At 35.1% G+C, this 12,345-nt stretch overlaps 1 protein-coding gene across 1 annotated transcript in view; it reads left to right on the top strand.

Moving 5' to 3' along the window:
* The window catches only part of TBCK (TBC1 domain containing kinase), a 245,762-nt gene that overhangs the window by 120,165 nt on the left and 113,252 nt on the right, over positions 1-12,345 (top strand). Inside the window, exon 22 of the mRNA XM_073892082.1 lies at positions 69-230. Within this exon, the coding sequence (XP_073748183.1) occupies positions 69-230 (162 nt within the window). The remainder of the gene's footprint in view (positions 1-68; positions 231-12,345) is intronic.

Below are 12,345 nucleotides of genomic sequence, written 5' to 3'. Positions count from 1 at the left end.
CAGTTTGTTATTGTTTTAATTTATTTTGTTTATTTTAATTAATATATTTATATTTTGTTATTTTACAGATGTATTTCCACTGCACAAAATTTTCCACCTCTGGGATACCTTACTCCTTGGGAATTCTTCTTTCCCATTCTGTATTGGAGTAGCAATTCTCCAGCAGCTACGGGACCGGCTTTTGGCTAATGGCTTTAATGAGTGCATTCTTCTCTTCTCTGATTTACCAGGTACAGATATAAATAAATAGAATCACTAAATGAAATGTAATTATAAGATAAAGAGGCAGTCTTATAGCAATTTGCAAAAATAATCATCCAAGATTTCAAAATCTCTTCTTGAGCCTTGACTTCTTTCTCTGGATTCTCTCTCGCTCATATACTGCCACATCTGCTGTTCCAGCATTGTAGGTACAAACTTGGGTCATACTAGATGGCTGTGGTTTACTTTCAAGTCAGTGATGCCACCAAAAGGGTAAAAGAACTGGGGGCAGTAACATATTTGCCTTCAATCTTGGGACAGGCCTGTTTATCTTCAGCTGATAGAGTCAATAGGCTACTTGGTTAGGTGTTTAAGAATCTATATATATATTTTTTTTAAAGATTTTATTTATTCATCTGAGATACAGAGATACAGAGAGAGAGAGAGAGAGAGAGCATGAGCCGGGAGAGAGGCAGAGGGAGAGGGAGAAGCAGGCTCCTCGCTGAGCCAGGAGCCCGATGTGGGGCTCAATCCCAGGACCCTGGGATCATGACCTGAGCCGAAGGCAGACGCTTAACCATCTGAGCCACCCAGGCGCCCCTAAGAATCTATATTTTCACAAAGATGTAATCCACATGGAACTTTGCTCTCTCCTATCCATAGCTGCTTACTAACCATTTGACAGTTTGAGGAAAGGAAATGCTGTGCCCTTGGGAGGGCACATAACAGTCCTAGGAAATTCCATGTCATACAGTGCGGGATAGTAAGTTAAGCTATATATTATATTCACAAGTGAAGAGTTTGTAAATCTAGGTGTTAAAAGCTAAGTGTGGAAATAGGAAATACAACTACAGTCTAAGCTTTGCTGCTGTGGTTGCAAAGATGAAAGTAATGTGATTACCTAAGATATAACAATCTGTGGAACTAAAAAACTAAACTATATTTTTGCAGAAACCAAAATGTTTTTTCAGGTAGAAAAATTCTACTTTCTTCAAACAGCATTTCATTGGTTCCAGCCCTTCTGCTGAGTTTATTGTTGTTCATAGTTTTAGGCAGGCACAAGTGACTGCTGATAATAAATGCACTTAAAGTTATCCAAGAGATCAATTTGCCTAAAAAACAAAGAACAAAAGAATGGAGGGCGTGTGATGTAATGAGCACTGGGTATTATATAAGACTGGTGAATCACTGACCTCTCTCTTGAAACTAATAATACATTATATGTTAATTAATTGAATTTAAATTTTAAAAAGCGATTAAAAAATAAATAAATCCTCAAAATAAAGGGTACCTTAAGATTACATATTTATTAAGCACTCTCAAGAGAAATAAGAAAACTGCTACCTCCCTTGACTTTTATCTTTAGTTGATGATCTATATTTGGTACTTCACTGTCTGTTGTTGAAAATCCTCATCCTTTTGGGAAAATAATAACAAAAATGCTTGGAATAATAACAAAAATGCTTGGATTTATTTAAAATTTCTCCTTCCTTCTTTCTCCCTAATTCAAAGTATCACCGTCATCTAACTTATCAAACTTGTTATTTTTTTATATGAACAAATAATAGTTCAGTTCTTATATTATTTGTTTCTGGGAGATTCCTCTTGAAAATCAAATTATCTGTTTTTTTTTTTCTTTTGGCATTGAATAGTAATAAAGAAGCTGGTTTCACCAACTAGGAACACTGTCTGTACCCTGCGATATTTTGCTCTCATTCCCAACTTAAACAGAGGATGATTAATTAGGGTCAGTTCTAAAATAAAATCAGAAATGCTAATTGTGCATTTTGAAATCAAGCAAATTTAATGCCTTTCCAATTTCATACATAAATGCTCCATTAAATACTGATGAAAGAATCTGTTGTCAGATTGTATAGGCATATTAACAGTAACTCTGCTTGTCCATTAAAATAAAATTATTACTTCTCAAATCAGAAAGTAAGAATACATTTGTTAGGACTGACTCATTGAAAAGGTAAACTCTACCTACTTTGAAAATAGGATGCCTTCTATTGATGTGAATTGCCTTGATCCTTAGTGCCATTATTCTGGCTCATCATTTGCTTGGTTACTGTATATAATTCCTGTTGGGGAAGAAAGAAATTATAATAAAAATATGACTTAAAAAAAACAGAAGGGGTCTAAACATAGACCTTGCCCTAAAGTATACCCATGTTTTATTTTTAATCAAAGGACATTTATTTGGGATGTATTTCCTAAGTAGATCTAAAAAGATGTTGAGCTTCCTGACTGTACTTGATGCTTGAAGGAACTGGAAGTGATCATGGGAAGTCCTAAGAAGTGAATCCAGATTAATACACACAAACACACTGAACCGTGCCTTTTCTAAGCAAAAGTTACGTGACATAAGCTTGAAACATATTTAAAAGAAACAATCTTTTTAAGTCTACAGAAAAAGGATTGGCTAATTTCACTTTAGTTCTTGAGACAAAATTTGTAGATAAAGACAGGATAGGATCAAACATTGATCTGAACTCACTAAATATGTTGTACTTTACTGAAATCCCCATTCAACTGAGTTTAAAAGCATAAGCAAACAGCAAATTTAACTAAATTCTTTGCTGAAGCAGATTGCTTCAGAACATCTTTTGACAGTAACACAATGGAAACACCACCCAGTTGGTAACATTATGAACAAAATAGGGTTGCATTTTTTTTTTTAGCTGTCCTTTCTAGTTGTTTCTTTCTACAAAGAGACGCTCAGTAGCTCTAGTTGTTAAGAGCATGGACTGTGGTACCAGATCACCTGGGTTTCAGATCCTGGCTCTGCCAGTTATAGCTGTGTGACCTTAGGGTCATGACCTAACCTCCTTGTTTCCTTAACTCTGATTACATGAGAATGGTAATAGTACCTACCTCATAGGTTGTTGTGTTAAATAAATATATCTAAACAACCTAGAGCAGTACTGGCACAAAGCAAAAACGATGTAAGTGATTATTTTTATTAATGTTGTCATCATCATTATTATGCTTTTTTTCACTTTTCCATTCTATCATGACAGGCTTTCCTATTGGTGGTATAAATGCAGCAATCACCCCATTTGGCTCTTTCTATAAATTATTAAGGTAGATATCAATCATATAGATCTCCTTGTTAGCAAAAACAATTGAGGAATTACATAAGAAGTCAAGTAAGCCTTCTATGTTGAGTATATATTATGACTAAGAAGAATATTTCCTTTCATTGCTCAGAGACAGTGTAGTATAGTATATAGACAGCACAGGCTTTGCAGTCAAGACAGATAAGGGTTTAAGTCCTAGCTCCACCACACACTGCCTGTGTGACCTGAGAAACTTTCAGTGCAGTGCTCCTGCTGTAAGAGCTGTCTGTAGATAACATAGATGTAGGTTCACATCCCAGTTCTGGCACATTAATTTCTGCTTTAGTGTTATGACGAGCACTAAAGATGATATACATAACATACCTGACACAAAATCCAGTACTGAGTACACAGTATGTGTAACTATTCTTTTTAAGTATATGTAGCATTTAATATTTTAAAAATTTAAAAATACATAAAGAACATGTTACATTCAATCTCTTTAAGTTCCCTCTCCTTTATCCCTCCTTTCCATCACTTTATACTAACTCTTTAATTCTTGAAGAGAGGACATAGCAAAAAGATACTACTTTTGCCAATAATTATTCCCAAATTCTATTCCCTTGTAATAGATTATATAGTGGGATGTTACCTTCTGAGGAAGTACGAATGATGCTAGAAAATGTTGCTAAAAGTTCTTGACATGTATTGCTGTGTGTGTCATTGTAGTACTAGGGGAGATAAATATGAAAGCAGTACATTTGACATTTCTTATACAGTCTAAAAATAGTGGCAAGGTATTTTTAGAAGAAATATTGAGTTTTTCATAGTGCCATCCAATACTGGATATTGGCCACTGGTGTTTCCAAGGTTACTGCCTTTTAAGCTCAACTACAGGATGATGTCTGTCATACTTCATTCTATCCTATCTGATATTGTTCCGCTATAGTGTCCATCTGAATTGAACTAAGAAGTGTGAAAGGAGCACAAAACAAGGACAAATCATCCAGAAATATTATATAGATAAATAATGGTGTCAGTAAAGTTAAACCCCAGTAAATGTGGGCTTGTGAAAAATACCATGTTTAGAACAAAAAGGGAAGGCAAGAGTAGACTTACTTTTGGGAAACATTCAATAATATTAATCTATGAGACTTAGCAACTTTGCTTTAATGTTTTTGAGCTGTGAAGCATGTAAAGTGGATGAGTTGGTTGTCAGGAAATTTTGACCACTTTTCTGTGAGACCTTAAGATAAGTTAAGTCATTCATTCAACACATGTCTAATGAAAACAGTTATATGACAGACACAGTTTTATGCACTGAGGTCATAAACATAAGGATAAGACAGTACCAGCCCCATAGGAGGATGAGGAAAAAGCACTGGAGGTTTAGAACGTAGCATAAGGATGACACAGAAGTGTGCAACTGCATGACCATCTAACTTTTAAGTAGGATACTAATAAAGTGTAGGATGACAGATAAAGATATTGGAGTGAATGGACTAGGGTAATAGCACTGATGATGGTAATAAAAATTGATCAAATAGAGTACTGATTATGGGGACCCTATATGATATGCTGAGGAATTTTGGATTTATTCCATATGCAATTGGAAAGTGTTAAACAGAAAAATGACATGATTAGATTTATATTTTAGAAAAATGATTCTGGATGTAGCATGCAAAATGGATTGGACACTTCTAAAATGCTACGTTTCCAAAGAATGAAAAGAGAGCAAGTGGCCCGAGATAAGTTCAAGAATATGGTAAAAGAGTACCTATTGATCTTTACCACAATAATTTACATGGCAAAGTCCTGAGAGAATTTTCAGATGCTATCTCTCTTTAGCACCTACAAAATCTTAGTAAATTGGTCTCTCACTGCACATTTCTTATGTTTTAGAATCCTCTTTTCTCCCTCCCACACTGTTGGTGGGAATGCAAAAAAAAAAAAAAAGAATCCTCTTTTCTAGTAATAACATTCTATCTGTGTGTTCCTTGGACTACAGATGATACTCATTACAAACAATGTTAAAATGTGAATCTGTGAGTTACTCAAGATTATTGGGTCTTGAATCTGTGCTTTTCTACCCACTATAATATACTTCATCTCAGTATGTTAAATGGTAATAGCAGTTCTATCAGCCTGAGGATGTCAGGGAGTACTGTCCTTATGATTTACCTTGTAAAGAATGCTCCATAATAAGCATATTTTATTCCATTCATCTTGTTTTCTGTTAGTAACATAAGCAACTTTATAGTTGTTTGTTCAGCAGTGAGAGTTCTACTATATTATTGTTGAGATGTTTTCATGTCTTAGAACATCAATACTTAGAATACTTCTCACTTTCTTCTTATAAATAATTTGTGTCAAAAATATCTGTGGTTGAAATAGGTAGATTAATAGGTTGCAGATCACCCGTATGGTTTTGGATGTTAATAAAATTATTCAAATGTTCTAAAATTTTTAATAGATAATAAATGATGCTATGTAATTGAACAAATGGAATATAACTCCATACCTAGCCTCTCCATTCTAGTCCAACTGAAAATTTTACACAAAAAAATTTTATAGGAAAAGAAGATACAAAGACCTTGTGCTTCGCTTCCTCTTTTTGTTTGTTTCTCTCAATATTTAAACATATTTTTAATTGATATAAGATTTATAGACAGTGAAATGTATAGGTGTCAATTGTACAATTCATTACATCTTGACAGTAATAAATATCTATGTAAACAACACCCTATTCAAGATACAGAATATTTGAATCACCCTAGAAAATTCCTTCATGTCACTCCCCTGTCAATCTCTACTCCCTCATTAGCAACCACTGTTCTATTAATGTGTATGAGTTTTATCTGTTCTTGGCCTTTCTGTTTTCTCAGATGTGTCTTTTGATAAATTGATACTTTTGATTTTAATAAAGTTTATCAGTTTTTTTCTTTTATGGTTATATTGTCAGGGGATGGACTGAGCTCAAGCGGGCTGATAGCCAGCTGTTGTAGTAGCCAATTAAGAAAACAAGCCAAAATTAAACAGTCAAGTCTATATGCAAGAAGCTAAACAGAAGAAAGGACCAACTCCTCCATGTTTTATTTTTCCACATGGAATAGTGGAGGGTCAGGTAGATCAGCACAGACCTGGAGGTCTAACTACCAAGGGAGCCTGGAGCAAAATGTTCCTGCAGTCTAATGGACCTGGAGGCCCGGGAAGGGTGGAGTGGAAACAGATTGGAGTAGACAAGTACTTAGTACTCAGTTAGAGTGGAGGAAATATCTTCAAGTTCATCTTCCTCTGATAAAGAAGTCTTTGAAAGGTATCTGAAGAAGACCTCTGCCAAAGGCAACTGATAAAAGACATCTGTGTTGGGGCCTAGACTAGGAATGTAGATATGTGTAATAGCATGGTCAACCAGGGAGATCTGAGTCCTTGACAGCAACTGCCTTCAGAGACTACAGTGCATTGGTACAGTGTGCTGTACCAAGTCTGGTGTGAGGGCAGCCTTCTCTCATGAGGCCTCCAGGTAAAGCATTTATAATTGCCTATGGGTGAGCCTAAAAAATCATTTACAGATTTTTATCCAGAAGCCAGAATCCTCAAATAGTGTACCCTCCCTAAGAAATGTTTACCTAGTTTACCTACTCCAAAATCATTAAGATATTCTCCTAAGTTTTCTTCCAGAAGCTTATTTTAATTTTCATGTTTTGGTCTATGATTCCGTTGAATTCATTGTGTGGTATGATTTTGATATGGAGGTTCATTTATTGTCCCATATATTTATTCAGTTTTTTCAGTTCCTTTTGTTGAAAAGGCTTTCCTTTCCCCATTAAATTGCCTGAGTTTTCGTCAAAAAAATCTGCAACAAAGCTGGTGTTAGTTTGATTAAGATTGCCTTATAGGATTCTATATCTATAGATCAGATTGATAAAACTGCAATTGCAGATAAAACTGCATTTGCAGTTTTATCAATATTGAATCTTTCAATCCATGAACATGGTACATCTCCATTTATTTAGGTCTTCTTTAATTTCTCTCAGCAATGCTTGCAGTTTTAAGTGTGATATTTTGCTTATTTTTTTATTAAACATATTCCTAGGTATTTTATGCTTTTCATTCTATTGTACATCAAATTTTTTAATTTATTATCCAATTATGTCACTAATATATGGAAATTCAGTTGAGTTTTGAACCATGATAGCCTTCAAACTTGCTAAATTCATTTACCAGTTCTAATAGTTTTGTAGATTCCTTAGGTTTTTTTCTAAATGTAAAAAACTATTGTCTGAGAAAAAAGACAGTTGTATTTCTTCCTTTCCCATTTTTATGCCTTCCTTTTATTTTTCTTGCTTCATTGCACTGACTAGGACCTTCAGTCCACACTGAATAGAATTGATGAAAACACATCCTTGTCTTGGTTCACTCTTAGGAGGGGGAAAAAAAAGCATTTGATGTTTCACCATTAAGCTTTATGTTAGCTATAGATTTTTTATAAATGCCCTTTATCAGATTGAGGAAGTTCCCTTCTTTTCCTAGTTTGTTGAGAGTTTTTATGATCAATGAGTATTGAATTTTTGTCACATTTTTTCAGCATTTATCATGTTAATCATATAGTGTTCCTCCCTTATCTCTTAATCTGAAGAATTGCATTAATTAATAGTCCATTTTGTTAAACCAACCTCAGATTTCCAGGTATGACAGAATAAGAACTATATATTTGGTTTCTTCCCCCACTTCCTGACAATAGTTCTTAAAACACTTGTAATTACCTGAATGACAGAGATGCTAGGAGCATCTTTTATTCTAATATTTGGTCCTTGACTTTGGTTCCTGACTCAAAGGTCCTAAATCCCTTGGACTTTCCTAGGTGATAGGGCAGCTGTTTATTTTAATGAGATAGATCTTTGTGGGCTCCTAGAGAACTTCAGGATAAGAGCTGGTAATCAGAAAGACCAAGCCATGATTAGAAACTTGGAACTTTCAGCCCTATCCCCTATCCTCCTAGGACAGGAGAGGAGCTGGAAATTGAGTTAGTAATCACTCGTGCCTATGTGATGAAGCCTTTATAAAAATACCTAAAGAGTTCAGAGAGATTCTTGGTTGGTGAACATATCCACTTGCTGGGAGGTTCACCTCATCTTCACAAGGACAGAAGCTCCCACACTCAGGATCCTTCTGGATATTGCCCTATATGCCTCTTCATCTGGCTATTCATTTGTATCCTTTATAATAAACTGGTAAACTTAAGTAAAGTGTTTCCCTGAGTTCTGTGAGCTGTTATAGCAAATTAACCTGAGAAATGGATTGTGGGACCCACAATTTATAGTCAGTTGGTCAGAAGTATAGGTGACAATCTGCGACTTGTGACTGGCATCTGAAATGGAGGCAGTCTTGTGGGACTGAGCCCTTAACTTGTGGGGTCTGTGCAAATTCTGGGTAGTTACTGTTCAGTATTTAATTAAATTGTAGGACATTCAGCTGGTATCCAGAGAGTTGGGGAATTGGTTGTTGGTATAAGAGAAAATCCCTCACATTTGATATATCAGAAATATTGTGAATAGAGATAAACTTCTAAAAACTGAGTCTTCCAAAACTGAATCAGGGAGGAATAGAAAATCTGAAAAGACCAGTTACTAGTAACAAAATTGAATTATTTGTCAAAAAACTACCAACAGAGGCACTCGGGTGGCTCAGTTGGTTAAGTGTCCGACTCTTGATTTTGGCGCAGGTCATGATCTCGGGGTTATGAGATTGAGCCCCATTCAGGCTCTGCACTAAGTGTAGAGCCTGCTTAAGATTCTCGCTCTCTCTCTCTCAAAACAAAAAACAAAACAAAACTACCAAGAAAAAAGTTCAGGACAAGGTGGATTCACAGGTGAATTCTACCAAACATTTTAAGAAGAATTAATACCTATTCTCCTCAAACTATCCCAAAAAATTAGAAGAGGAGGGAAAGCCTCCAAATACATTCTATAAGACCAGCATTACCTTGATACTAAAAGTAGACAAAGACACCACAAAAAAAAAAAAAAAGAAAAAGAAAACTGCCTACTTATAGCCCTGATGAACATAGATGCAAAAATCCTCAACAATATATTAACAAACCACAGTCAACAATATACTAAAAGGATCATTCACCACAATCAGGTAGGATTTATTTCAGGGATGCAGAGATGGTTTAGTATTCACAGATCAATCAACATGATACATTAGCAAAATGGAGGATAAAAATCATCTGATCATCTCAACACATGCAGAAAAAGCATTTGACAAAATTCAACATCCATTCGTGATAAAAACTTTCAACAAAGTAGGTTTAGAGGGAACATACCTCAACATCATAAAGGCCATTTATGAAAAGCCTACAGCTAACATCATACTCAATGATGAAAAACAGAACTTTTCTTTTGATGTCAGGAACAAAACAAGGGTGTCCACTCTCACCACGTTTATTCAGCATAGTACTAGAAGTCCTAGAAACAGTAATCAGACAAGAGAAACAAATATAAGAGACATCTATATTGGTAAGGAAGAAGTTAAACAGTCACTATTTGCAGACATGATATTATACTCAGAAAACCCTAAAGACTCCACTGAAAAACTATTAGAAGTAATAAACGAATTCAGTAAAGTTGCAGGACACAAAATTAATACACAGAAAAACATTGTATCTCTATACACTAATAAAGAAGTAGCAGAAAGATTAAGAAAACAATCCCATTTACAATTGCACCAAAAAGAATAAAATACCTAGGAATAAACTTAACCAAGGAGGTGAAAGACCTGTACTCTGAAAATGATAAATATTGATTGAAGGAATTGAAGATGACACAAACAAATGGAAAAATAGTCCCTGCTCATGGATTGGAAGGATTAATATTGTTAAAATGTCCATACTACCCAAAGCAATCTACAGATTTAATGCAATCCCTATCAAAATACCAACAGCATTTTTCACAGAGCTAGGACAAATCATCCTAAAATTTGTATGCAACCACAAAAGACTTCAAATAGCCAAAGCAATCTTGAGAGAAAAGAACAAAGCCAGAGATATCACAATCCCAGATTTCAAGATATGCTACAAAGCTGTAGTAATCAAAACAGCATGGTACTGGCACAGAAATAGACATATAGATCAATTTAACAGAATAGAGAGCCCAGAAATGGGCTTATATGGTCAATTAATCTACAACAAAGGAGGCTAGAGTATACAATGGGAAAGCAGTCTTTTCAATAAATGGTGCCGGGAAAACTGGACTACTACATGCAAAAGAATAAAACTGGGTCACTTTGTTACACCATACACAAAAACAAACACAAAATAGATTAAAGACCTAAATGCACTGGGTGTTATATGCAAACAATGAATCATGGAACACTACATCAAAAACTAATGTTGTATGGTGATTAACATAACAGAAAAAAAAAAAAGACCTAAATGTAAGACCTGAAACCATAAAATGCCTAGAAGGAAACATAGGCAATAATTTCTTTGATATAAGCCATAGAAACATTTTTTTTAGATTATGTCTCCTCAAGCAAGGGAAACAAAAGCAAAAAATGAACTATTGGGACTACAAAAAATAAAAAGCTTTTGCACATCAAAGGAAACCATCAACAAAACTGAAAGGCAACCTACTGAATGGGAGAAGATATTTACAAATGAAGTATCCAATAAGGGTTTGATATCCAAAGTATATAAAGAATGTTTATACAAAACAACACTGAAATAAAAAACAAATAATCGGACTAACAAATGGGCCAAGGACCTGAATTGACATTTTCTCCAAAGAAGACATACAGATAGCAAATAAATGCATGAAAAGATGCTCAACATCATTAATCATCAGGGAAATACAAATTAAAACCACAAGGAGATTATCACCTTGCACTGTCAGAATGGCTGCAATCAAAAAGACAGGCAATAACAAGTGTTAGCAAGGATATAGAGAAAAAGGATCCCTAGTGTCGTGCTGGTAGGAATGTAAATTGGCACAGCCAATGTGGAAAACAGTATGGAAGTTCCTCAAAAAATTAAAAATAGAAATACCATATGATCAGTAATTCCACTACTGAGTATTACCCAAAGAAATTGAAAACATTAATTTGAAAAGATATGGGTAGGGAATGAAGGAGGGAGGGAGGGAGGGAAAGAAAGAAAGAAAAAGAAAATTAAAAAATATTGTGAATAGACAGTTTACACTTAGAGTATACCCTTGTGTATTAGTTTCCTATTGCTCCTGTAAAAGACTACCACAAACAACACAGATTTATGATTTATACACTGGAGATCAGAAGTTAAAAATCAGTCTGGACAAAAGTAAAGGTGTTGTGAGGGCTTGTTCCTTATAGAGGCTCTGAAGGGAAAAATCCATTTCCTCTTTGCCAACCTCTCGAGTCCACATGTATTCTTTTGTCTGTGGCCCCTTCATCTTTAACACCCACTGCATAATGTTGTCACATCTCTTTCTATTTCCTTCCTCTAAACTCATGCTCCTTCTTATAAGTTTACTTGTGATTATATTGGGTCCTCCTGGATAATTCATGATGATCTGCCCATCTCAAGATCCTTATTCACATTTCAAGGTTCTTTTGACATAGTGGAACATATTCATAGATTCTGAGTCTTAGGATGTATATATCTTTGGGGGTCCTTATTCAACCTACCACCCTTAAGTAGTATTTTGTTAAGGACCTATGTCTATGTTCATGAGAAATACTGGGTTTTAATTTTCATATATTTTTCTCAGATTTTTGTATCAGAGTTATACTGGGTTATGTCAGGTTTACTTAAGGTTATAGTCTTAAAACAAGTGGGAGTATTCCCTCTTTTTCTGTCTTCAGAATGAATTTGTGCAAGATTGTTAGAAATTCTTTAAATATTTTATAAATTTCACCAATGAAACCATCTCCATCTGTAGTTTTCTTTGTGGGAAAATTAACTTCTTTAGGGGCACTTGGGTGGCTCATTCATTCAGTGTCTGCCTTCAGCTCAGGTCATGATCCCAGGGTCCTGGGATCGAGCCCTGCGTCGGGCTCCCTGCTCCGCGGGAAGCCTGCTTCTCCCTCTCCCACTCCCCCTGCT

Source organism: Callorhinus ursinus, unplaced genomic scaffold (assembly GCF_003265705.2).
Source record: "Callorhinus ursinus isolate GAN/ISIS: 27379988/994484 unplaced genomic scaffold, GSC_fseal_2.0 scaffold4, whole genome shotgun sequence".
In the NCBI taxonomy this organism is placed as follows: Eukaryota; Metazoa; Chordata; class Mammalia; order Carnivora; family Otariidae; genus Callorhinus; species Callorhinus ursinus.
This window is presented reverse-complemented; position numbering and strand designations above follow the sequence as displayed.